The 26478-nt window shown below is 31.3% G+C and overlaps 1 protein-coding gene across 12 annotated transcripts in view; it reads right to left on the bottom strand.

The window, feature by feature from the left end:
• The window catches only part of mub (poly(rC)-binding protein mub), a 151122-nt gene that overhangs the window by 18309 nt on the left and 106335 nt on the right, over positions 1–26478 (bottom strand). For 5 of the 12 annotated variants that reach the window (XM_070643367.1, XM_070643363.1, XM_070643364.1 and 2 more), the window contains 6 exons: positions 25550–25713; positions 19361–19480; positions 17354–17479; positions 10149–10254; positions 9703–9973; positions 3877–4645 (listed from right to left, as the gene is read on the bottom strand). In XM_070643367.1, the coding sequence (XP_070499468.1) occupies positions 4213–4645; positions 9703–9973; positions 10149–10254; positions 17354–17479; positions 19361–19480; positions 25550–25713 (1220 nt within the window). In that variant the 3' untranslated portion in view covers positions 3877–4212. Of the gene's footprint in view, positions 1–3876; positions 4646–9702; positions 9974–10148; positions 10255–17353; positions 17480–19360; positions 19481–25549; positions 25714–26478 lie in introns of those variants that run through there. The other 7 variants (XM_070643372.1, XM_070643369.1, XM_070643373.1 and 4 more) reach the window with 7 other exon arrangements.

The raw sequence follows: 26478 nt of genomic DNA, 5'->3' as shown, positions 1-26478 counted from the left end.
TGCTTAATTAGTATATTTAAGTAGAACAAACTCTTGAAAGCATGCTCTTTGCCTAATTAGGACTGATTTAGGTTTGAATAGCAGTAAAAATTCCAACTCTAACTCAAACGTCATTTGTAAACGACCCCCGATATTTCTAAAAAAGCCGAAGAAAAATAATCTACTCAAAAAATATTTTCTGATCTTTTTGTTTTCTCTTTTAATATTTTTTAACTCATATGGGCCGATTCTTTTCTTTTCTTATTTCCTCGTCCATGTTCATATAGGACAATTAAAATAATATTTTAGGGATTGACTTTTTGACCCTCATTATCAAAAAAAATTCTTTCCTAGAAAAAATTTTTCTCTTAATTACAAAATAGTTTTTATCAATTTTTGATGTGATTTGACTCGAGATGGAAAATATTTTGTGGTGAGTGAAGTCTCTAAATAGCAAAAACATGCCAAGTCATTAACTTTAAGTAATTTTCAAACTGTCATGAACTGTAGTTAGCCTCTTCTTGACACAGTTTTAACTCTGTGTACGGAAAATAAAACAAAAAAAAAGTTACAGAATTACAGAATTTTTTTTAAGCATAATTGTGTACATGAAAATGCTTTAACGAACATAACGAAGGTGCTTGAAAATTGCAGTAATACGATTTTAAAAAAAGAGATTCAAGTGGAAATGTTGTACTGTTTAAATTAATCCATTTCAGCACTCAAGTTGTGGATCGTTCTGACTCTTTAATGATGTGCTTATAAAAATTAAAGGTTTAATTTGTTAGGTTGAATTTTTGGTTGTTTTTAAAAATGGATTTGTTGTGTAATTTTTGAGGATATATTGCTGGAATTTGTTGTAAAGTTGTAAAACACTCTTGGATTGAATGTGGAGAAAAGGGTGCTTAGAATGGTTGATATTCTGAACTAACAAGACATTGTAAAGGATAGAACCATCTTTAGACACTCCTAGGCGCGTTAATGAAGCCCTTGTACCTTCAGTTAAGGGAGTAAGTTTCACTAGTTAAAGGTTAATTCGTCATGTTGACGGTAGGACGCGAAGCTACTCCAATAGCTGTTTGTAGCTTATTTTACCTTCACCAGGTACAAAAGCAGATTCTCCCTACCATTCATCCACTGAACCATGAAACCACAAAAATCCTCAAAATCGACATAAACCATTTAAATCCAAATTCTATCAATTCAAACCTGACAGCCGTTAAGAACCCATCAAAATTCCCTCACAATATTTTATTAATCCTTGATATATTCGACAAAATCACGCACAATATGTCAAGACATTTAAAGCAACTCACTTTTTGACATTCTCAAGTAAGAAGGAATTGAAAAAAAGACGAAACAATTTTACAGAATTTGTGTAACGACTTTCCTTAAAAATTACGACATACTTCCATCAATTTTTATATTCTTTTGTTGTTGATGATTTCATTAATTTACCTTGAAATATTCTTTATTGCTTCATTAAGACTGTAGCCATAATAATAAACATTATTTCCATTTTACGTCATTTTGTTGTATAACAATCATGATTATTTATCATTCGACATTTTCCTTAATGAGTTCTCGTAAAAAGGTATGAAAATTTTTTTGTATCTTCATAGATATCTCTGACATTATTAATTGTACACATCCACTTCAAAACTTTTAGTTCCTTCATTTTAAGCTTTGAAGTACATTCACGGATGATGGAAATTGTCACTGAATACAAAAACTTTGCTCGTTCCTGACGTAAATTAAAGGAAGTTTCTGACCTAATCTTGACACAAATTTAAACTGCAAAATTTATATTTTTTGTACCTTTATTTAAAACTTTTTTTTGTATGTTCATGTCAATGTTTCTGTTTCTGCTCTCTCTGGTGATTTGAGAAAAAGCGAAGGAAATTTTTTGGAAATTCTTCTCGAAAAGTTTATTTTCTTGAATGAGGATGGAATTCTCAGTCATCAAGTTAGGCTAGCATGCTGAGTTAATGTTGAAGTTTCTCTTTTCAATGTTGATAAATTTACTCGCAATTTTTGGTAATTTTATGAAGTATTTTCTTAGAAGTTTTCAAGTTTTTGACACTTTTTTGGACATAAATTATGGAAAAAAGTTTATTGAGAGAGCGCATTAATCAAAAGGTATTTAAATGTCTTGAATATTGGCGTGATTGGAGTTTTTTTGGCTGTCATGTTGGTCTATACTTGAGGAACATTAAGGATGTAAAGGTTCCTATGAAGGAATCTGATTGGCATCCAAAATGACACCATGTGGAGCTTTGTATCACCCGAAATACACAAAAAGTTGGACTTAAGATTTCAAATTTAATTGAAAATCACGAAGTCGACTCGAATTTTAAGCCTCAAAATGGAAAATATTTCCCTAAAACTCCAGGCTGCCATGACTCTGACTTAGTCAAGGATTCGGTTTAAATCCAGCACCATACCAGAGTCACGTCGGTTTGGTTCAGGATTTTGGATCGATTAATTGAATTGTGCCATTTAGGGATCATCAATCGATGACAATCTCTAATAAAACTAATCAAGACGACCAGTCTGATCATCATCTGAAGCTACAGCACATAAATCCAACAATTCCCAATCTCTATGTCACCAGCTTGACCAACTTTACCCCAAATAAGTCCTAAAACATCAACCATGAAACACATTTCATTCAACTTTACAACTAAGCATTTCCATGTCAAATCACATAACAAATTTTTCCGGTTATTTTGTATTTATGCAATTTACCTCGAGTACTTGCATTTCACACCGAGGTGACCTCTTTATCTATTTAGAGCTTTCAACCACCAACAAATGTGAGAAAAAAGTATTTTCAACACCTTGAATTGATTTTATTTTGTTTTGCATTCTTAAACATCTAAAAAATGCTATTTCGTTTACACTTAAGACGCTCACAAACGCTATGAGTTTCCAAAAATATTTTTTGTATTTTTTTGTTTGTTCCTACATTATTTACTATAAAAATTGTGAGAAAATAGAAATGAAAATTGAAGAAAGGGGGGATTAGTTAGGGGAGGAAAAATTCTCGGAGGATATAATTGATAATTGTAAAAGTTTACATTTTCCTGTACTTGGGCAGAAATTCTTATTGACTATAAAAAAAAATTCTACGACTATATATCATCTATGTATATGTGTGTGTATGTATGTCAGTAGCACAAACGTTCATCATTATCTACCACGAATAATTTACTTTTGCACATCTCTTAGAGACATCAAAAATGAGAATTTTTAATATTTTTTAAAAATGACGGGAAAAATTATAGGAAAAATTTTCATATTTTTAATGATCGTCCTTGGCTTTTTAATAATTTTTCTTTTTATAAAACAGACCATAAAAAATCTTTTTCAATCTTAAATAAATTATTTTCAGGGTTGGGTGGGTGGTGGTTGTGAGTTGGTGTCGGAAATAAGGGTTGCTTCAGGTTCGAATCTTAAAATTCTTTCGTAAAATTGAGTTTTCGAAAACTAGTCATCAGATTCATCCAAATCATAGCTATGTAAGAGTTCTTAAATCGTGCAGCACACTCTAATTAGTGAGTGCCGTATCGTCACCACCTCAAGAAGTAAGGATGTCCTGATGGTTACTTGACGGCAAGACGAAAGTGTATTCTGACTTTCAAGTGACGACAAGACGTAAAGGGTACTCTGACCCTCACGAAACGGCAAGACCTAAGTGTTCTGTGACCGTCAGGTGAAAACAAGACGTAAAGGGTACTCTGACCGTCATGATGGCAAGAATTAAGGGTACTCTGATCGTCATGTGACGGCTAATTTTGGCTTATTTTAAAGAAAAAACGTGAAATTTGCCTCAGCGAGTTTCTCGGTCAAAGCATAAATTGGATTCCGACATTAGGAATCTCTAAAGATTCAAATCTTAAACCTAGTCAACTACAACACCGTATGTCCAAACACCCTAAGTACACAACCCCCCAACATCACCCAACCCTGATCCTTTTCGCATTTAAAAAAATTGTTTCATTCCCTTTTGTTTTTCATCTACAATGATGAAATAGTCTTAAGCATTCATATACAAACAAGAAAAAAAAATTTATGAGGAGCAATTGCCTCTCATGCCATACAAAAAGATTCTTTGCAAAAAATGAGAAAAAAAAATTACATCGACGACGTCTTTTCTTCAGCTTTTCATAATAATGAAAAAAAAAATTATTAATATTATTATTCTTATTCTTATTCATTATGATTCTCTCCTTAATAAGGATTAAATTTGCTTCTTTCGCTTTTCAATTTGTTCACATCATTGCTATTGATATTTGGATTATTCGTATTAGGACGTTGTCTTGATGTGAATTGTTTAGCACGATGTACACCGGTCGTTTGAACGGGTGGTCCAAGATTTGAAAGTCCGCCCAATAAATCAGTTAATCCGCCAAGTGCTGTAAGACTGGTGAGGGCATTAAGTGCACCTGGTTTAGATAGCAATTGTGCTAACGGTATGGCTGATGCCAATGCTGCTGCATTTTGTGCAGCATCTGTAACACTTACATTATTATTATTCGTTGTTGCGACAGTTGTTGGTGTCGTCGGAGTTAAATTTGTTCCACTCGTAGCAGTTCCGTTCGGAGTCGCACCAACGGCACCGGTTGTTTGTTCCTGTGCCAAATTTGCCTTTTGCAATTCGACGCTGTTCAGGAATATATAAGAAGAGAGGATCGAAAAAAAAACAAAAAATTTTTTTGTGGTTAGAAAGGAATTTTGTTTTAAGGGTCAATTGAATTTATAAAAGGGGGATATAATAAGAGAGATAGACAGATTATTATTCTAAAAAATAATAACAAAATTAAATTTTTTAAAATTTGCTACTTTCTGATCTCAATAAAAATATAATTAAAATTATAAAAAAATAATCGGAATTTTCTAATCGAATTTCTTTTTTCAAAAAAATAAATAGATAAGATGCAGGATAAGTTAATCAAAAATCAAAAAATAATAGTTTTTGGATGGGATGTGATTTAGCTTTTTTTGGAGATTCTTTTAGAGTTGCAGAGCTTTGGAGATATGAGCTGAAGGAGAATTCAGTGTAAATTGGAAGAAAATTTAATCAAGATAGACTTGAAAAGCACAAAATTTAAAAATTCTGCGCTTGTATGGCATTCTGTTGGTGCAAAATTAGATTAAGCGTGACCAAGCAAAGCTCAAAGTCACAGTCGTATAATAGACTTTTATACTTGAAATTTGTGTTGACTTCGAGTTCTTACATCAGGTCAATACGATGTTGTATAAAAGCCTAATTTTTCGCGTTTTTGGTATCGTGTGATATCAAAGATAGTTAGGAATATTCATCCTAGCAATGCTTGGAACAGCACAAGAGCTTTAGTTCTTTATTTGTTGAAATTTGGACTGAATTTTTAGCGATTAAGGAAGTTATGCGAAGTCAATGTGAATTCTGAATTCTACATGGATATTTGTGTAGCTTGAGTTAAAATTTGCTTTATATTGTCTGAATTGCAATAAATTGAAATTTTTGGATGCTTGATTTAATGCCAAATTTGAAAGGATCAGCAAGCAGATCTTGTCTTAAACAGCTTTAATTAGTTAAGATATCCCTAGTGAAGGTAGATTACAAAATTATGAGAAAGCTAAGAGAACGTTAACATGTGATACAATGCGGCCAAAAAAATGGTTCGAAATCTGCCGTCACGGTGCCGTCAAGGGACCTTTGGACCTAGCAACACGTTGTGCTTTTCGGGATACAATTCTCAAACAATTGTAATAATTGTTGTCTTAGCAAATTCCAAATTAAAGCTTAAAAATCATAAATTTTTAACTTCTTAATAAAAAGTTTAAAAAGTGTCAAGAACACAACACAATAAAGTAACTTTTCATAACTTAATCATTTTGATCTATACAAAAAATTCACATTAAAGCATTTCCTTTAAAAGTTATCTCTCAATTTTTCAAGAGTCATTCAATAAGTTATAATCTCATTTCCAGCATCAACTCTGGTATTTTAATGCAAAAAAGCTTCCAATAAAGAAGCTTTCATCACATCAACAATATTAAATTATCTCCAAAAAAAGTCTAAATCAAATCCACTTCCATAACTAAAAAATTTATCAACTTATTCGTTCTTATAATACGTTATTATGATACTTTGCATGCATGGATGTAAAAAATACTTTTTTTATTGACTTACAAAAAATAAAAAATAACAAAAAAAGAGATTATTAAGTGAGAAAAAAAGTTCATTCTGGTAAATAAAGAAGGAATTTTTGTCAAAAAAATAAAAAGAAGTGAGAAAAAGAAAAAGAGAGAGAATTGATTTTCATGGATTATTCAGCGTCGAACGCTTTTGTGTATCAGCACACAAAAAAATATTGTTTGCCGGCAAAATATTTCAAAAAAACATTTTTTTTGTAGTGGATATACTAATAATAATAGCAATAACATATTGTCGTCGTCATCATTGTCGTTCGTGGTTTTGGGTTTGGGTTAAAAAAGAACATTTTTTGGGCTCTGTATATAAAAAAGGGGATCTTTTGAGTGTGGGGTAAGAGGTGGGGGGAGTCATGAAAAAAATATTTAATGGTAAATGAAAAACTTTTTTTTGTGTTTATGAAAAGAGAGAAAAAAATTCATTTTCCACATTCACTTTATTATGTAAAGGATTCTTTTTATGTTTCGGATAGGGGGTCGTCTATATATGACGTCATATGAAGGATTAAGGATGTCTTTAACAATTCAACATTTCATTTAAATTCTTTAGATTTAAAAATCAACCGCAAAATTCTTAAAATAAGGAATTTTCAAATTGACGTCATTTTTAAATCGACCCCACATTGTGTATGATGTAAAAAAAAATCGCAGACTCTCTGTTTGAACGTCTTTTATAATCACAAAAAATGTAGTACAAAGAGCACAAGGAAAGGGGGTAAAGAATCATAAGGAATGTGAAAAGTTTGGCTGCACAACATTCTTACTATTAAAATTTATACGAAGTGAATGAGAAAAGTTTAATGTTTGCTGTTGTTCGTTAATATTGTTCTCTTTTTTTATATTCCTGTGATGTGCTGTAAAGTGGAAAATGGATAAAAATATATTTTTTCTTTAGCGCGTGTGTAATGTTTATGAAGTAATAAAGTTATTGAATATTTTTGCTAGGGACCGATGTGAATCGGAAAAGTATTCAAAGATCAGATACTCATATGGAAATTGAATAAAATTTTACATTTTTTACATTTTCTTCTTTAATTGAAAATTGCAAAATTTTGTAAAATCTAATGAAATTTTTACAATTTTCATAATTTTCTTTGAGGAGAAAAAAATGAAATTATTCAATTTTACCATTGAGTTTCTGAGCCTAGAAGATATTTGAGTGACAATCAATTAATTTTTTCTGGAAAAGAACTTGTTTAAGGTAATTTTCGGGCAATTTATCTGAAATTTAATGGGATTTGGGGGTGATTTACATTATTTAAAATTAGGTATTATAATATTTTAATAAAATATGTATATTTCAAAGACATAGAGGGAAATTTAAAGTTAATATAAATTTCTAAAATACTATTATGAAGCTTCAGAGCCGAATGATTGAAGCCTGACATTTAAAAAATTGATAAAGTTTACAAAAATTTAAGGATTCAGTCAAAACTGTTCATTATTAAAAATATAGTCGCTTTAGTTACAATTCGGATGGCACTCGAAGAATTAAAGGTGAAAAATCTGACTCCAGATCTGCACGAGTCTGGATTGAGGCCGGATTTAGTCGAATCTGTCCTCAGTCTAGAGCCACGCCTGTCTGGTACCAGATTATTCGCTAATTCTTACCACATGTGCTTTTTGAAAAATCCTTATAACGCGTCTTAAAACTGGTCTAAATGAATAAATTCTTCTAAGTGAACTAGTTTATAACTAGATTCGGTGTATATCTAGTTATAAACTTGAAATATTTTTAATGAAATTTTAGAAAATTGATTTTTTTCCCCCTTCATTTTGTACAAGCTCTTAAGTCTAGTAGTTGCTTATAAGATAAGCCATCAAAGTATTCAATATTTGCATTGAACCGAATAAATTTATTGATTTTTCACCCCCCTTTTAAATCAAAATTCTACAATTTTAAAAATAATTCAATCCCAATTTCCCCTTTGAACATACAAAATCCTTTCCTGAAAATCCTATAAATCCCCAAATTCACATCCCTAAAAATATCTTTTCCGAAACACAAGAATCTCTAGCAAAACAAAAAAATATGTTCTCATTCAATAAACATTACAGGTATACACACTCAAAAGGGATCAAAATCTTAAATTTCGCTTAATAAAATTTGTTCGCATAAAAACCAGCATGAAAAAAGGTAATTAGGAATTGAATATCAAAATTACTCTCAACATTTCTTTTTTGGCTTTGGCTATATGGCAAAATGATGATAATGGCATATGTGTATGTGTGTGTATGTGGTGGGGTGTGGGGTTGGATCTGATGGGGATATGGAGAATGTACATTAAATTTTCTAAAAATATATATCATCATTTCGATCTGAGGTGTGATATGCGTGAGAGGAGGATTAAGAACGTGAGGCAACAAACAATTTAATGGAACTGATGCATGGGAAAAATGTATTTGTGTGTGTAATATATATAATATAACATTATCCGGATCATTAATTTATCGAGATCGAGTGGAAAATAAACATAAAAGTGGAAAAGAAATGAAATAAAAAAAAGAAAAAAAAAAATTGAAGGTGGGAAGGTTATAGGAGATATAAAGAGATAACAGCATTTGATTTCGGTAAAGGCACATTCGATAATATTGGAAAATTGTTTGGACATTTAGGGAAAGAGAGAGAGTTGGTTGTATCGGTTAATGGTGATGATATGGAGAGATTTACAAACAAATTTCCTCTTTTATTTGCTTCAATTTCTTTTCATTTTCATGGATTAGTATCATTCTCTATCAGTTTGTTGCGCTTTATGCTTCAATTCTATTTTTATGTTTCACATAATATCAATATATATGGTATATAAGAGACATACATACAAAGTAACAACAAAAATATCAAAAAAAACTTCGCTATTCTACAAGACTTGTTTTTCTTTCATTTCATTCAATTTCATTACAGAGTATGGAGGCCGGACGGAGCATGTTTGAGTGCTGTCTATGCAGTAGTTGACCAGACAATTGACTCAACATCAAGCAGCAATTGTTTTCTAAATCTAGTCTATTTACTGCTTGATTCTGAGTAAATTGTCGGTATGCTGCTCTATAGACACCATTCAAGCATGTGCCGACCGGTTAGTAGACATATAATATGGAGAGGTGATTGTGTATTTATGAAGATATAAGAAAAACAACAAAAAATCCTCGGACGTTTACAAAAATAAAATGTTACAAAAAATGAACACAAAAAAGCACGCATTTTGTGTAATTTCCGTAATAAATAATTCCTTTGATGTCGTCAATGGACTTAAAAGTAATTAAAGAATTTGGTCCTCTTTGATGTTCTTAAAGAACATGGTCGTACGCACTTTTTTCCCACAGTTATATACAATTATAGATTTTTATCATCATTTTTTATATATGAATATATTATTATAATATTTAATTAATGTACAAATTTTTCTCATCATAAATCAAATTTTGTTATCACTAAACTGTCATCGATCATTGCAATAAATTATCATTTTTTTCTGACTATATATGTATATGTATGTATAATAAGATTTTAATGTGTTTTTTACTCACCTCATGTTAATCAAATATTGAGCGAGTGCAACAGCATCGGGATTACCGCTAATTGTAATTGTTCGATCAGTATTTCCACCTTCACGTTCCTCGCAATTTGATATGCGAATCATGGCACCGGATATTTGGCGTATTTCGGCTATTTTAGTGCCACCTTTACCAATAATGCATCCAATTAAATCATTTGGCACCGTCATTTCATGCTGTTGTGTATTTGTTTGTGTTCGACTTGCGGCCGTACGTAATTGTGAGCCAGCGAGGGCGGCAAGTGCTGTGAATTTATAAAATAAAAAATGGAATTAATTATCAGACATCTTTAAGATATAAATTAATTAAATAAATTTAATTATGCTAATGACCATAGACATCACAAGCACAAAAAAAGTAAATAAAATCAAAGGTATACTTCATAGATAAACGAAGAAAATACTAAATTTGGCAATTACAGTTATTGATACCTGTTGGATTTAATCCACCAGTATTTGCAGGAATAGCACCAGCAAGTCCTAATGCTGCGAGTCCTGCAAGAGGATTCTTTGCAAGTCCAGTCATCTGTAAATAAAAATTAAATTCAATTAAAAAATTTTAAAAAATTAAATTAATTAAAATTTTCCATTAGCATCAACTCAGTCATTGAGCGAGCCAGAAGTGAGTGAGTGAAAGATTCTGTCAGAGAGAGATTTTTTTCGAAAAAAATTTAATTTTCAGGTTAAATTGACGGAAGTTCCATTAACATCAAGTGAATGAGAAAGAGAGATAGTCAGTCTGAATATGTTGACAATTGTAATTGACCTTAGACTGGAAAGAAGCACTTTAGCTGTACGTTTCGTAATTTATGTTATGAAATAAGATTAAAAAATTAAATTATGTGACTTATTTTATTTAGTTATGTCACTTTATGCTTGAATTAGTAATTTATTTAGTTTTAATATAAGTTGATGCATTTGTCAAATTTGTCAATTTTCATTTGAATTTATGATATGAAGGTTCTTTGGACGTTATTTGAATTGATGAAATTTGAGTTTGACTTTTAAATTTGAAATGTATTGATATTTCTAGTTTATACGTTCATTCTGGATGAACATTATACATCAGGAGCACATTGTGGAGAATACGCGAGAAATCTAGCCCCAAGACAGCATGAGCCTTGCGTGAGTTCGAATTTTGTCAAATCTGGACGAGTCACTGAGCCTGTTCCACACTGGATTTTATTGAATCTGCGAATGCAAGCGGATCGTTAACCTGGCCAGATTCAACGAAATCCAACTTAAATCAGAAATACACTGGCTTGAGCAAATCCAATCAAATCCAGTCTGGAACAGACTATTTTGACGAAATCAGTCCTAACGCCAGGCGTCCTGTGATTTTATCGGTTTAAGATAGCTCCGAATGCTCATTTTCAAGGAACTGTATTAAATATCCGAACAACTTCTATATAATGAAATTCTGAATTTCCTGACGATTTTATAGTGTTATAATAAGTAACTCTGTTGTACGGGTACACATGTAAGTACCTAAGCCACTCAGTAAATTGATTGATAACTTTAAATTCCACTGTAGATTGTCAAATTCTCAGCTAATAACTTTTGACAGTATCTATAACACAATTCTGACTCTAAAATTACTATAAATCCCACAAAATATCAAATTCAACATAAATCCCAAATTTTCCCAAAATGATAGCTGTCATGAATATGCTTCATAAAATATTTTCCCCATACGTAATTCCAAGTTAACTGTAAAACTTTCCAAATATGTTTTTCTTGGAACTTCGTTTCCGAAACAACAAAACAAAAATGATATAAAAAAACCTCATAAATTCAAAAGAATAACAACTCAAAAAAATTCGAATATTTGCTTTATTAATGCCCAGGAGGTTCTTAAATATTTACTATCCCAACATTGTCAACACGACAAATTGCCACAATAATGTAACTTTTCAACAAAAAAAACTTCATAAAATATTTAAAATTTGTTCACACTTTGTTGTACTTTAATCCTTAACTTTGATATAAAAATTTAGGTCAGAAATTTCAACTTTTGAGGATGTCAGAAAAACCTGAAATCAAGTTCCACACATAGAAACCCCAATCATTATTCAATTTAATTTTTCTAAACTTTTTGTTCCTCAAAATAAACCGATTGGTTGAAAATTGTAAAATTTATTTCCGTTTTTTTTCTGGCTTCACTTTTTGTTCCTCCATATAGCCGAGACGATGATGGAGTCTGACATGGACAGATTTAAAACAAAGTGGTTGTATGTGAATGAGAATGAAAGAGGGTAGAATGAGAATAAAAGCTGGAAAAAGCCAAGCATTCAGCTATGTTTTTTTGCATATTGAATAGAGCTGATGAGTAGCTTAAGTGCTTGCATATTGCATGAAACATTTTCTTCTCTACCTCAGCCAACATAAAAAAATAAAATGTTAAAGTAAAATATAAAAAAAAACTTTTTATGCACCTGTTTTGAGGCTGCTGCTGCCGCTTGTAAGTAAAACTTTTCCAGATTTTCAAGAACAAAAATTAATTTTCATTTTGAGGGAAATGTTGAGGAATGATGAGGGATTCAAAGGGGTTGAAGACAAGAACAGACGACAAAGTCGTAAAAATCAAAAGAGAGAATTTTCTATTTTTAGGTTAACCCTTAGTTAACGTGATAAATATGTAAATAAAGTGGAAAGACAGACACAGAGAAAAATTGGTGTTACATAAATGAATAAAATAACAGGAAAAAAAAATCTCGTGTTTGTTGAATTTGTTAACGTGTAAAAAATAAAAGGAAATAGAAAACTAGATGTGGACACTGAGGTTAAAAGTGAGTGAGTCAGAGAGAATCGGAGATGGAGCAACAAAAAAAGTACAAAAAACGGAGAAGATAAACAGGAATAAAAAATGGAAACAACATATGTGTGGTTTGATGTTGCGGTCAATTGTTGTTAACATGTTACAATATTGTGTATGGACTTAAAGGAGGATGAGGAGAATAAAAAAAAAATACATTTATGGACGTGGGACGGAAGGGAAATTGAAAATGCTTAGAGGTAAATAGAAAGAAACACTAACTAAAAGAAGGTGTGAGGAGGAAGTGGAGTGAGAAAGACAAAAAAAAAGTTAACCAAAATGGAGCACACGTAATATGGAAATTGGAAATGCAGGTGGTTTGGTTCTGGTTATACACTGTTCAGTCACAGAATGGAAAGAATAATATTTGACTTAAGGAAAAAAAAGGACATGAAAAAGGGATGTGCCAGCAAAAAAGAGAAGCCAAAAAGTACTTTTTTTCATGAATTAAAAATTTATTATTTTTAATTTATTGTCGCAAAAAAAAAGTAGCATAAAGCATAACGTTTCAGGTCATTTTCCTTTTTCGCTCCTTTTATATTCCATGTAAAATATTCAAAAGACATTATTGTGTTGTTCTTTTCTATTCCTTTTACAGTCTTATGAATTAGCGAGCGAACGAATGAACAATAAAGTATTAAAAAGGCGTCCTTTTCCTTCCCTCCTTAACCTCCTTCATAACATTATGAATACAAACAAAAATGATGACAATGTCCTAACTTTCTCATGTTTTTTAATGTTATTAAATTTTTTATTTCCGTGATATTTTTTTCAAAGGATTTTTTTTTATTTCTTCTTTCTCTCTCCTTTGATCTCTCCTTCCTCCTTCACTCACTCCTTTAAGTCATTATTATTATTATCATCATTATTATGAACATGCATAAAACTCATTTTATGTGCTTTAATAGTATCAACATTTTTTAGTTTTTGTATAAATTTTGTATGATTTAATGTTAACTATTTTTTGAAATTTTTGGAGATGCTCACTTATGATGTCTATTGATAATGCAGTCTAATGATTCTAAGAATTACATGCTTCTAAAGTCTACATAGTAATGATATAACAATAGAGTATTAAATAGAGGCAAAGTCCTTAGTTACATTCAAAAGTGATTAAATTTGTATTTCTGGTAACTTTTTAAAATACGAAAAATAGGAATATTGAGCAACTAAGTAGTTTATGAATGCTTAGTTGCAAATTTAGATATTTTTTCTACTTTACTTCGTTCAAAATTGCAATGGTTAGTTTAAAAAGAGAGCTACGAGCTAGTAAGAAGTGCTTTTAAGGAATCATTGACTATTGGAGTTTTGAGTTTTGAGTTAATTTAATGCTGGTCTACTGAAATGTCTCGATGACTTGGAGGTTTCTATGCTTCGGTTCTCAATTGATCCGGCGACACATTGTGTCCAAGTAGAATAGCCAAGAATTGGTCTCACACTAATCAAAGTCGAGTGATGCACGGCAATACTATTTGACAATTTGACATAATCTCCAGTTGTAAACGAGTAAAGACTCTGTATAGAACCTCTGTATAGGACTTTATTCCTAATTTGTTCACTCTGGATAGATTTTAGGTCTCATTTAAAGATGAAGAGAGATGGGCCTTTACTATTGTTACAACTTTATTCTAATGAACCATAGAAATTTGTTGCAAAAAATGAAATTTAATCACAGCACAAAATGTCGACCACATTGACGTCCAAAAATTCTCTTGACTTAACTCCCTAGAGAAACTCTAAATTCTTCTTAAAATTTCAATTCCTAAAGGTACAACGAGTCCAAAAAAATAAATTAATAGACATCATCTGTGAACATCATCCCTAAATAAATATTTCAAACATCTCCATTTTATTCAATAAAAATATGTTCAACTACAACAATAAAAAGTATAATAACAAAAAATAAAAAAATCAATATCCTTTGTAAAAAAAAAGCTGACAAAATTTGTACAATAAACTCATCAGTCCATCTATCTTTATCCCTCATTCAAAAAACTTTCACCATCAAAACCTCCTCTGGCTTTATGACTACATAAATATATACATAGACACAGAGAGAGAGACACACACAGAGGGAGATAGATAGATAAAAAGTGAGCTTTTTTGATATAAATATATAAAAAGTTATGTACAGTGGACTGGAGAGTTTTTTTTTGCCACAGGGGTCAGTTGACATCAATATTATTAGAATACAAGGTAAAGTTTATTTTCCTGTTTTGTCATTTATCAAATATCATTTCAACATCATTGAGTTGTATTTACTTTTCATTTACATTTTTATTTTACATTCCCTGCTCTTCTTCATTTTATTAATAAGGGGAAGGAACTAATGAGTTTTTATTTTTTCTACATACCTTTTCAAATTTAAACTTTATTTTTCTGAATTTTTCATGTCAAAACTTTTTATTCAATGTGATGAAAAATATCCAACAACTCAGTGATGAAAATGAACGGAACTATTCACATCCATACAGTTTTAAAATGAACTTTATTTACAGGGAGATAATGCGTACATGACAAAATTTTAATATCTTCATCAGACTGTACACAATTTCAATTTATAAAGCAAAAAAATGGAGATGGATGGGTTGTAAAGAAAAATGGATTTTATTTTTCATATCTATGATGTAATTTTTACAGTTATGCGATGGGATTTGGGGAGCAATCATAAAATGAAATATCATTTACAATATACTCAACCATACTAATGTGATTATTAGAACGTAACCCTTTCATGTTTGTTGTGCTAAAGGTTTACTTCTTTAAGATTTTATGTGGATTTTTATTAAAGTTTTTGCATCATGGAAAAATGTTGAAGATGCAGATAAAATTTAAGGAAAAAACATGGTTTTTAAAGAATTTAATGGATATGATGATGTTTATGGATGTGTTATTCATTCTTAAGAATTGAAGATTTGATGACGATTTGATTTGTTATGGTTTTCAACAGTTTCTAACTGTAAGGCTGACTGTTAGTCAGGATTGAATGCTATACTAGGGTCGATTTCTAGGTTAAAATAGTGAGCGTTGTTAAGGTCTACCTTATAAAGTGATTATATTTAGTTTCCAAGTTATCTAATGGCTGGACAGGTACGATCAACGAAAAATTGATAATTTTGATCAAAAAGGTCCAAAAAGGTATTTAAATAACAGTCTTAAGCACCATAAAGCTCAATTTTGCAATTATTAGTAGTTGTATGAATTCCTTTCTGTCATTTTGAACCAGACTCTTTCTAAGCAATTCTTTCCAGAATGGACAAAAATACGTTATAATCCGAAAAGCACCAATTGGTTCATAGATCAAAAATTCAGTTCCAGACTGGTGTGACTCTGACGTGATATCGAATTCAGTTCAACACCATGTCAAAGTCAGGCAGGTGTAATGCCGGATTTTGAATCGAAAACCGACTTGTGTTATTCGGGTCAGAACTAGTAGCCATGGCAAGTCAATCTCCAGTTTGATATCTAGTTATAACGAATATTTATCCACTCGAGTCTAATCTCAAAATTCAATTGAAAACGTTTAGCTCCTCACAGTTCAACAAACACTGTCCCTAATGGCAAATCTTCATCTAATCCAGCAACAACAAAACTTATAATATTTTCCATGAAAATGCACTTCAAATAATTATTTTGCAAAACATAAAATTTTCACGTGAAATCTTCTTTGTTCAAGATTATAATAGAATTAGAACTTAGATGCTCTAAATATTCACTCATACGTGTTCATACACTTTAATGCACTCAAGGAATAATCTTCATTTGATTCCATAATGCATATTGTAGCTAAAAAAGTTAGTTTTTCATCAACATCATCATCATCATCATCATCGCATCATAATAATCATAATCATTTACATACGGTGAACAAGAATCTGAAGAAAAAAAAGCTAGAAAAACTTTTTCTTGTTCGACTTCTTTTAATGAAATTTTCTTGCAAAAAAAGATTTCTTCCATGTTGAAGAATCAGAAAAAAAAGTTAAAAGTAAACCTCTCAACCACTTTTTTTCTTATATTCCACAAAAAATAAAAAAAGTTTTTAAAACATAAACAAAATATAAAAAGTTCAATCCACACAGAAAAAAAACCAGTTAATGTAAAAGGTATTAATATTATATGCAGTAAAAGGTAGCTAAATTACCCCTTTAAATACACATGGATATATCTACATACAGATTTTTTCGAGGATAAGTAAGAACATCAGTGGATGGGAATTTGATGTCTATATATTACACGAATGAGCGGTGGATGGAGGAAGGGGGAGAAAAACAGACCCAAAAATAAATGTAAAAACCATCAAACTCAAATTAATGTATAGAAAAAAAGGAAGATCTCATGAGAGAATTAAGGCATAAATATTATAAATGGAAGGGCAATAATGATGGAAAGTTTTGTTAAAGCTAATGCCATTACTACTAATGCATATCATTTTCAGTCCAAAAATGTCTCATCACACACACAAATAAATAAATAAGCGACAAAAGTTCAGCCATAATTGATTGAAAAATAATTAATAAATGATTATTGAAAAATACATGTGTGCCTACATGGGTGGGGACCAATCAAGAGGAGAAGGTATTACTCTATGCGAAATTGATTACATGTTTAATAACAAATTTTGTAGGAAAAACGAGGAAGGATTTTTGTACATACTCAAAAAAACATTTTACATTTCCAATGATTAGATATATATAAAAAAAAAATGTTGGAAGTAAGGGGCAGCAGTACCATTCAAAAAAAAAAAACATATCAAAAATAAATAAAATTCTGATATTTTTCATCATTTTGTTTTTAAAAAAAAGACACTCACATCAGGCAGCTGTTGGAAATGATGTGGAGGCACTGCTCCTTGTAAATGTGATCCTTTCAAAAGTGGATCTGTCAGACCCGTTAAACCCGCGTGAAGGCCAGAAAATAGTGGAAATACTGTGCATGTCTAGCATATATATATAGTTGTACATAATGACATTATATACTTTTAATAATATTATGGTTCTATGTAAATAAATCAATAAATAGAGGCAGAACAATAGGCTTTTTTTTTAGAGGATGAAGCGGTTTGGGGGAGGTTTGGTAAATATTATTATTATGAAAGATATTATATGTCAATTAATCGATTGAATTTCTATTTGCTTTCACTTTACTTTACTTAATCAACTGCAAGTAGCTTTAGCTTTATGAATAATTTTTTTTTCAATTTGTTTTTTTCATTTAATCAATTGAAAATTTTATGTGAAAAAAAATATTCGAGTTTTTTCATGTGGAATTGATATTGAAAGACTAGCTTCAAAAGGCTTTTGTTGATGAAGTTTTGGAAGGTTATAAAAATATTTCAAATGTAAATTTCGATTTTTTAAAGAGAGCTTTTTATTGTTTTTTGTGAGCATCATTGACTGGATGTAAAAAATTTAAGCATACAATTCTATTTTGAGAACTGAATCAAAAAAAGCTAAAATATTTATGGTATATTTTTGAATAGCTTGATTTTAGTGCTTTCGATCAATTTAGTTTAATGATGGCCAATGAATTGGGATTTTAAAGTTTTTGGAAGGCGATAATGAAAACTGCAAAAGATTGGCGAGTCTGTTCGAGATTTTAATCAAAATCCTGAAGTTTAATTGAAAGGATTAAAATTTAATTTTGGAAATTTATACTTATATTAAAGGTCAGACACTTTCGAAAGAATTGTAAGAAAAATGAACTTTTTTCAAAAATAAACCACAGAATTTATGGAATTTTAACCCTTCAAATTGCATTTAGAATATAACTGATTTAGACGGTCACTTAAAGAGAAACTGAACTACAATTTTTCCAATTCTATTCCTGAAATTCAATATCCTGCGGATGTTGTCAATGTTTAGAAATCAATAAAAACTCAAAATCAACATTTTCATTTACAACATTGTTTCTAAGAAACTTTACAATTCATAAAAGCTTGTCAATATTGTTCAAAAATTATGAAAATTTAATTTTCTAATAAAACTTCCTGAAACAATTTAGAACGTACCATAATTCTAACAATATGAGTATGCATAATTCCAACAAAATTCTCACCAAAAACTCTCAATATGGTTCGCATTTAACATTTGAAATACTTTAAGTCTTTTCTATGTCAATTATTCAGCTCTTTGTTATTAAATTTTAAGCTTCTTTAGAAACAAAAAAATAAAAGTTTCAATTTTCAAAATGTAATAAACTTTTACTTCATCTTTTACTAATTGCTTTGGGTAAAAATATCCAAAGTACAAATTACATTTTGCTGGCAGTTCGGGGGGAACAGAAACAGAAAACGTGAAGCGCTACAAACAATTTTTTATTTTCATGGAATTTTTTTGCCCGAGAAGTTAGAACTGAGAATGATAAACTTTTATTATTATTTTCAATCATCCATGAGTTTTTCTAAATGTAATTCATCTCATTATTATTGGATTTACGGTGAATGAAATGAAATTATAAGTGAAAAAAAGAAAAAATTTTTGTATCAAATGTAAAAGTTTTACATTCTCACATCATGATGTTCAGCATCTACTGAGAAAAAGGAAAATATAATTTTTTATAGTTTCTCTGTTATTATGAAAAGTTTTATCTGTTCTCGGACTTCCTTCCTAGTTTGTAGTACAAATTTTTAGTTTTTTCCCGTACAGAATTTTTTCATGAAAATTGTAAAAGCTTTTTTTTTATGTCATGTTTTGTAGCGTCATCAAAACATAATAAAAAGGACACTAACAACAGCGGTATATATGTTTTTTTTTGTGTTTCATAATATTCATTCAGGATGAGAAAAAAGCAGGAGATGATGGCTTAATTAAATATTTACCTGCTCTGTTGGTACAGCGAAATTTCCTTGTATAGTATACGCTTGACCATTGGCTAAAATGACCGGTCCATTTACTTGCGGTTTTGGTCGATATGGTATGGTTGCACCTTTGGGAGGACTCTGTAAATAGAATAGAATGAGAGAAAAAAATGTTAAATAAACAACAAATAATTCAACCCCGAAAAAGGCAGCAGCAGAAGGAAAAAATTGTATGTATCGCAGCAAAAAATCAATTATGAAAGCATCAGCAATTTTTGGAGACAAACTTTTGCATTTTTGCCTGGGTTAGGAAATACAAATTTAGTGTAGACAGAGTCATTCATTGCTGATTATTGCGCATTTTTCTTGAAATACTTTAAGATATTCTTAACACATTTGACAGACATTTGCTAATGTTATTCATTAGTGTTGATGCAAAGGCTCTGTTGATTCTGTACAAGAGCAGCACAATGCGATAAAATGCAATTTAAACCCTGGTAATGGGTCGAAATGAGCCGTCACAGTGCCGTCAGGGTACCTTTGCATTTTGCCGTTAATATGGCGACGGAGCGGTGCCCTTTCGAAAACTTAATGCTGTTCAGGATATACTCTTAATATTACACAGAACGATGAGTTAAATTAGAAAATTAAACAGCAGTCAAACATAGTTTCAAATGTCAAAAATAGCAACAAATGCATTGAAATAATACTTGACGTTTTAGGACTCGACTTTTCGTTTTTAAGGCTTGATTCTGTGATGATTGATTGTAACAGCTAACGAATTTAAATGTTTAATGCAGCAGCTATTCGTCTCAATGCTCATGCATCGCTTTAACGTTTTGATGTTAAGACTGTAAGCTGATGTGTCTTGACGACTTCATTTTGTTCCTCAACACACCAGCTCAAGAGAAATTATTGCTATTTTATTACTTAAAATCTCTTTTTTTAGCAATAATGCTATTTAAAGAGTGATTCAGAGCTCATTACAAACTGTAGGTCTAAGTTTGAAGGCAGAGGTTTGTCTGACATCCACCAACACAGACAAAATTCCACCAAAACCTTCCATATTCCTTAAGAAAACTGCTCAAAAAATTCTGCTGTGACTGCTGGTGAAAATTGTTACGTTCACAATTTTTTGCGTTATTCAATAAGGTACGATATACATTTTCAGGTCAGAAGAAATTTGCTTAAACAATGTTAAACAAGTGACATAAACATACATACAGATTGATTCACACTCATACAATCAGACGACGACAATTTCCATCGCACGAAAGCGAATTTACAACTTTTTTATATTCAATGTGTAACTGAACACAAAAATATATAAAATTCTGTGTTTTTTTGCCTTTTGCATAATTTTTAACTGGCAAGCAGTCACAAAAAAAAAGGATTTAGTGAACATATATGAGGTTTTGATTGCTTTGAATGAGAAAGCTCATTTCCATTTTTATTTTACAAAACATTTTTCATTTTCTCTGCATTGCTTTACTTTCCTCATTCCTTCATGCTTTTTTTTGTGACTCTAAAATGACGAATGACAATCAAATGGAATGTCATACAATGTTACATACAAATTGATTGCAGCAGCAGCAGCAGAATGAGAAAAAATTATTATGCGAATGCTATTTAAATTGAAATAAAAAGAACGAAGTGCATCTGTGACCGCACAGCACGAATAGGATACAAAAGCCAGCACATTTACTATTTTCTTCTGTTTGAGCACATAAAAGTAATCGATTTTGAAAGTTAATGCAATGAACAGCACTGAATCATTATTTTTTAAATTCCCATAAGATGACTCTATTATGGCGTAAAAGCAGTAAGGAAAACATGAAAGAAAATGGTTTCCCCTTTTTGAAATGAACTGGCATGATTGCATAATTCTCAATTGAATTGAACAATATTTGCTTTATTCTACTTCCCATACTTATTACTGAATATATATATAGTAATGAAAATTAATTAAAAATTGAAATATTCATGGCCATAACATGATGATTATATCATTGCAAAAGAGCTTTGATTATGATTAAAAAGAACCCAAAGTGCTTGAAATATCCCAAGCTGGAGGTCGGGCAGCATGAAAGTAATGAAAATCTTTTTTATTACTTAATTCAAATTGAATTTTTGAAAAGATTTTTAATTTTTTAAGCTTTTTTATGAACTGAATAAACACCAGTGAAATGGTATGCAATGCTTTTCATTATCGTGAAATAATAGCACTTTCAAGCTGTGCCTGTGTGAAAAATCTGGGTAGTAAATTCCAATGCAATGCACTCTGCAAGATTAAATGCTTTCTTTTAGGTTTATATTCAGGTGGAGTTTTTAGTGAAAAATGCGTAAAAGATTATGCTTTTGAGTAATGGATGATTATTGGCATTGAGAATCACCTGTAATAAATTTTGGAAGATTTGCGATTCGTTGGAATTGAGCCTGAATTGTAGAATCGATTTTCCTACACCAGTGACACTAAAATGTCTCTCCTAGGCCATTTTCCCCTAGGCCTACACTAGACACACTAGAATACCACCAAAATTATTTGGAAATGCCACGAACCGTACGCCGTGTGGGGTTTCGGTCGAGCCTTACCACTAAAATGTCATTGCTGTTAGAAAAGCGATTCAAAAGGAAATAAAAGTACTGACTGTAAAACGAATGACTTGAAATTCTGAATCTAGGATCACAAGATACTTTTGTACGGACTTGGCTATCCTGCTCAAGTTGTACTTAAATAGAATTGAATTTATTGAAAAGAACTCGACTTGAATTCTTGGACATTCTGATTATCTGAGCTCTGACTCGATACAAATTGTATCCGATTTCAACATCGTTTTGCAGCGTTTCGTGTGAAATTCCAAATAACGAAATTCCCGAGTGGGATTCAAACTCACGCCCTACGATTTCCGGTTGCATGTCCCTATCACTGAGCTATCGGAGGTTACCAAATCATATGACAAAGTGCCATATATAAACTATACACTTTCTGTATCCCCTTTGCTTCCATACTTCATATGATAAATACAAAACTTTCTCAAAAATCCACATAAACCAGAAATCAATCGCTTAAAAAGAACTCATGCTCATCAAACTAGACATCTGAGTGAAGTATTGTTTGCAGCATTTCATACACGAATGCCCTAATCAATCTTCTTATCATTTCAGTCAAAATAAATTTCAAACCCCCTTCCCAGTGCTAAAAATGATTGTAATTCTCTGTTGAATATCAAAAATACATTCATGAGAGGAAGAATGTAGGCAAATCCAGCGTGATTTAGGACTTTTTATCCCATACAAGATTTATTGAAGTGGATTTTTTTTATATTTTTTCAGTACTCAGCTATAAATGCACATCTCATTCTATTAAGGAACCTTTTTTTTATTCCTACGAACATCCACATATGTGGTGTTGACTAACTGACTGGATTTAAGGAAAAGGATTTGTTTACATAAAAAATTACACGAGTTATAATTACATTAGCCAAATATTATTGTATAAATTGTAGAATAGGGTCGAATGGAACCTCTCATAACAACCATAAGCTTATTTCATCTATTTTTAAATATACTATCATCATTTGTAGTATTTTTTTCAGGCATCTCTACTGTTTTTTTATTAATCCTCTCAACATCCTATTAGTCGCTTAATGAATAAATTTTTCATTTTACATTAACTTTTTTGCTCCTTTTTCACACTAAATATTCTGTAAGTAAATAAGTTGAGTTGCTTATGTGTCTACTCATGAAATATAAATGAATCTGATTTTATTTATTTATTTTGAGAAAAATTTTCCTTTTTCCTTATTTTTCCACCCTTAAAAAGGAATTTAAAGTTAGAATATTTTCCTCAATTCCATCCAGTTGACACATTTTAGAGTGAGAATCGAGATAGATGAAAACTAATTTCCATTGGGAATGATATTGATGAGTGGTGCACAACTTTCATTTACCACCAACATTGCCACTTTACTCATATCCAGTGATGGATAACATGTGACACAATGCAATGCAATTGATGTGGTTGTTTGTAAATGATTTAGTTTAGAATGGTTGATTGTAGGGATTTATTAGGGCAGTAAATTGAATTTGGGACCAGAAAAAGGTCAGCATGGACACTGTTATATTGGATTCAAGACTTGGCAAGGCGTTTTGAAGAATTTTGAGTTGCAGATACTTGAAGTCAGGCTCATAACGTTTTGTGCAATCATTTACTACATACCGCACTATCTATTAAGCTGTTAGTTACACTAGCTTAGAAAATGTTTAAGATTGTAGCGGCAAATTAGAAATTGAAAGCTCCTGAACAACATGCAGCTAATGTAGCACTTGGTATTGGTAATTGGCAGAGGACAGCAAACGAAAGAGCCATTTTCGCACGCCAATATTGAGAGGCTATGGATCATAGTTGATCTGTATGGCCAGCGAAGCCAGCAAATAAGTACGTGAAGCTATGTGCATAAATAAAGGTTCGACCGAAATTGCAGCCCTACATGCAAAAATGCTACAGATTTGCAACCTTGGACGAACTATAAAATACAGTCGGAATTTGCAAAGCAGCGCACCTACAATGCAGCTCTTAACCGAGCTCTAGCATAGACCAAACCCAAATCTCATGACCCATTCGCAATATAACGTTGATAACCAAGGTTACAGCTTAACACGATATATCAATGAACAGTTCAACATCACAACCAAATAACCCCAAAAAAAGCACACATGCATATGAATACATCAACTTAAAAATGTTTTTAGGAAACAAAATAAATTCAAATTTTTGCTCTATTTCGACTCATATGTCAGGTAATAATAATGTGTATTAATCCTAAAACACTGTCCACTCCAATGCGTATTGTATTTAGATATTTGTTGTCCTCTTTTTCATTCTCTGTAGTTAGATGTATGGAAAAAAATATCACATAGAGTGAGAGAGAGGAAATAACTCAACTATGATGGGAATTTGATACAGTTGAGAATTGTGATATGTTGTCCGAGATGAGAAAAAAAATATTATGTGCATCAATGTATGTGTACTTATAGTCTCATAATTCTCTATTATCCCTTCAGAATATGCATATACAAAATTCTCTACATTTCTCATCAACATCATCATCATCATGGACTATATATGCGGAATAAAATTTGTAGCTTCATAAATTCATATATAAAATGTATGAATGTATGAACTTTAAGTCTCTAAAGACGCATTTGTGGATGATGAGAAAACATGAACTATCACTTAGTTTAAATAGCATCATAATACTGTATGATCATGCCCTTTTTTTACGTGTGTGTACACATTTACTAAGTGTAAATGTGTAAACTACGCTATAGTCCGAATGTAAACAAAAATTGTAAATAGATTTGTGATGATGGACGTTGATTAGACGCATTTAGAGAGAGTTCAATCACTGCCTGAATGGACAAAAATATGTTATGACTTGTTAATGCTCATTTGTCCACTCGGGCTGCTGTTGAAGGCTACAACCATCGATATTCTGTGTAATTCTACCGAACAACTCAAATCAGTTCAGTCAAACTTGACACTAGGCTTCGATTTAAATCCATTACCATGTCAGAGTCATGTCGGCCTGGTGTAGATTTTTGGATCGATTAACTGACTTGTGCTGCTCGGGCTAGCTTCCCACCCAAAGGACTCATTCTAAGCTACATATAAAACTTGACTATCCCAAGATTTTCATGAATATTTCTTAATAATGAAATATAAATGAAATTCTTAATATCAAATAAGGGGTCATTTACTTATGATGTAACGATCTTAAAGAAAATGTGGGCCGTGGGTCGAGATTTTGATACGCGCCAGGCAATGACAACAAATTCCATAAAAATTTTGTTACAAAGAGTTACAAGAGTCAAAAAAAGTCAATTTTTTCACGTTACATAACAAGTAAACAGCCCCTAACCTAATAATGAATCTCATGTGTAAAATTACAAGCTTAAGAAAACAGACTCAGTCATTTTAATAACAAAATCTTGCGGTGATACTAATAAATCCATAACATACAGTACAATATGAATGTATCACATATCCATGGCCCCTCACAGCATTTGCTTATCAAGTTTGTTGTTATGGAATTTCTACATTCACTAACCCACACACACACACATACGCAAAATACAAAAGGAAGAGATATAGCAACTTGCTGAGTGAATAAAGAGGATTATTACTGAATGATATTATTAAACACTCACCTCGAGCATAACACAACAGATCTGATGAATACATTGAGTTATAGCATCAGATGTACCAGTTAGTGTAACAGCACGTTCCGTTGAATTTGGCAACATTTCGCTCGCTACTTGAATTGAACATCCGGTCACTTCACGAATCTCTTTAATTTTTGATCCTCCTTTGCCTTTTTATTTGTTTTGTTTTCCGAGATGATTATGTGATTGCAGGCAATATTTTTAATGTTTATACGCACAATAAGAGATAAAAGATGATGGTTCGGTTGCGGTTAACATTGAGTGATGAACAAAGAAAACAGCAACAGCAGCATCATTGTTTTGTTGTAAGCGAGACGAGACGAGAAAATAGAATAAAAAAAGAAAGAAAAAAAAATGAAATTCATTTTCTAAATCCCTTTAAATCACTTAAAATAATGGCAAAAGAATGAGGTGGGTTGATGGTTCAGTACGGATGATGGTGTTATGCTAAAGCATGAAGATTCACTGAGATTTGATTTTCCATTCTTATTATTTTTTTATCATCCACTCATCCTCGCGGCCTTCAAATCATTTTACATTCTTTATTTTCGCATTTTTTTCTCCCCACGTCAATTTTTCTCTTTTTATATAAAATTTAATGGAATATTGACTTAAAAGTAAGGAAATGTGAGTAAGTTAATGGGGAGGATTTAGCGACACTTTTGTTTGGCGTACGGATCACCCAGTGGGGATGAATGATTGATGAAAATGAATTAAAAAATTTCCACGTTGAAGAAATTATTTTGTGAGAAATTTATAATCACATGATTTATCATTTCTTTAGATCCTTTACACATTGGCTGTATTAAAATCATTTAAAATTCGATTCCAAGCGACACAAAACGACGAACCGCATTTTTCAACGTAAAAATAGGTCAAAATTAGTCGTCAAGGCATCGTCAGGGCAACTTCGT

Source organism: Chironomus tepperi, unplaced genomic scaffold, assembly GCF_022539635.2.
Source record: "Chironomus tepperi strain 1889 unplaced genomic scaffold, CSIRO-AGI_Ctep_v1 contig_309, whole genome shotgun sequence".
Classification (NCBI taxonomy): Eukaryota; Metazoa; Arthropoda; class Insecta; order Diptera; family Chironomidae; genus Chironomus; species Chironomus tepperi.
This window is presented reverse-complemented; position numbering and strand designations above follow the sequence as displayed.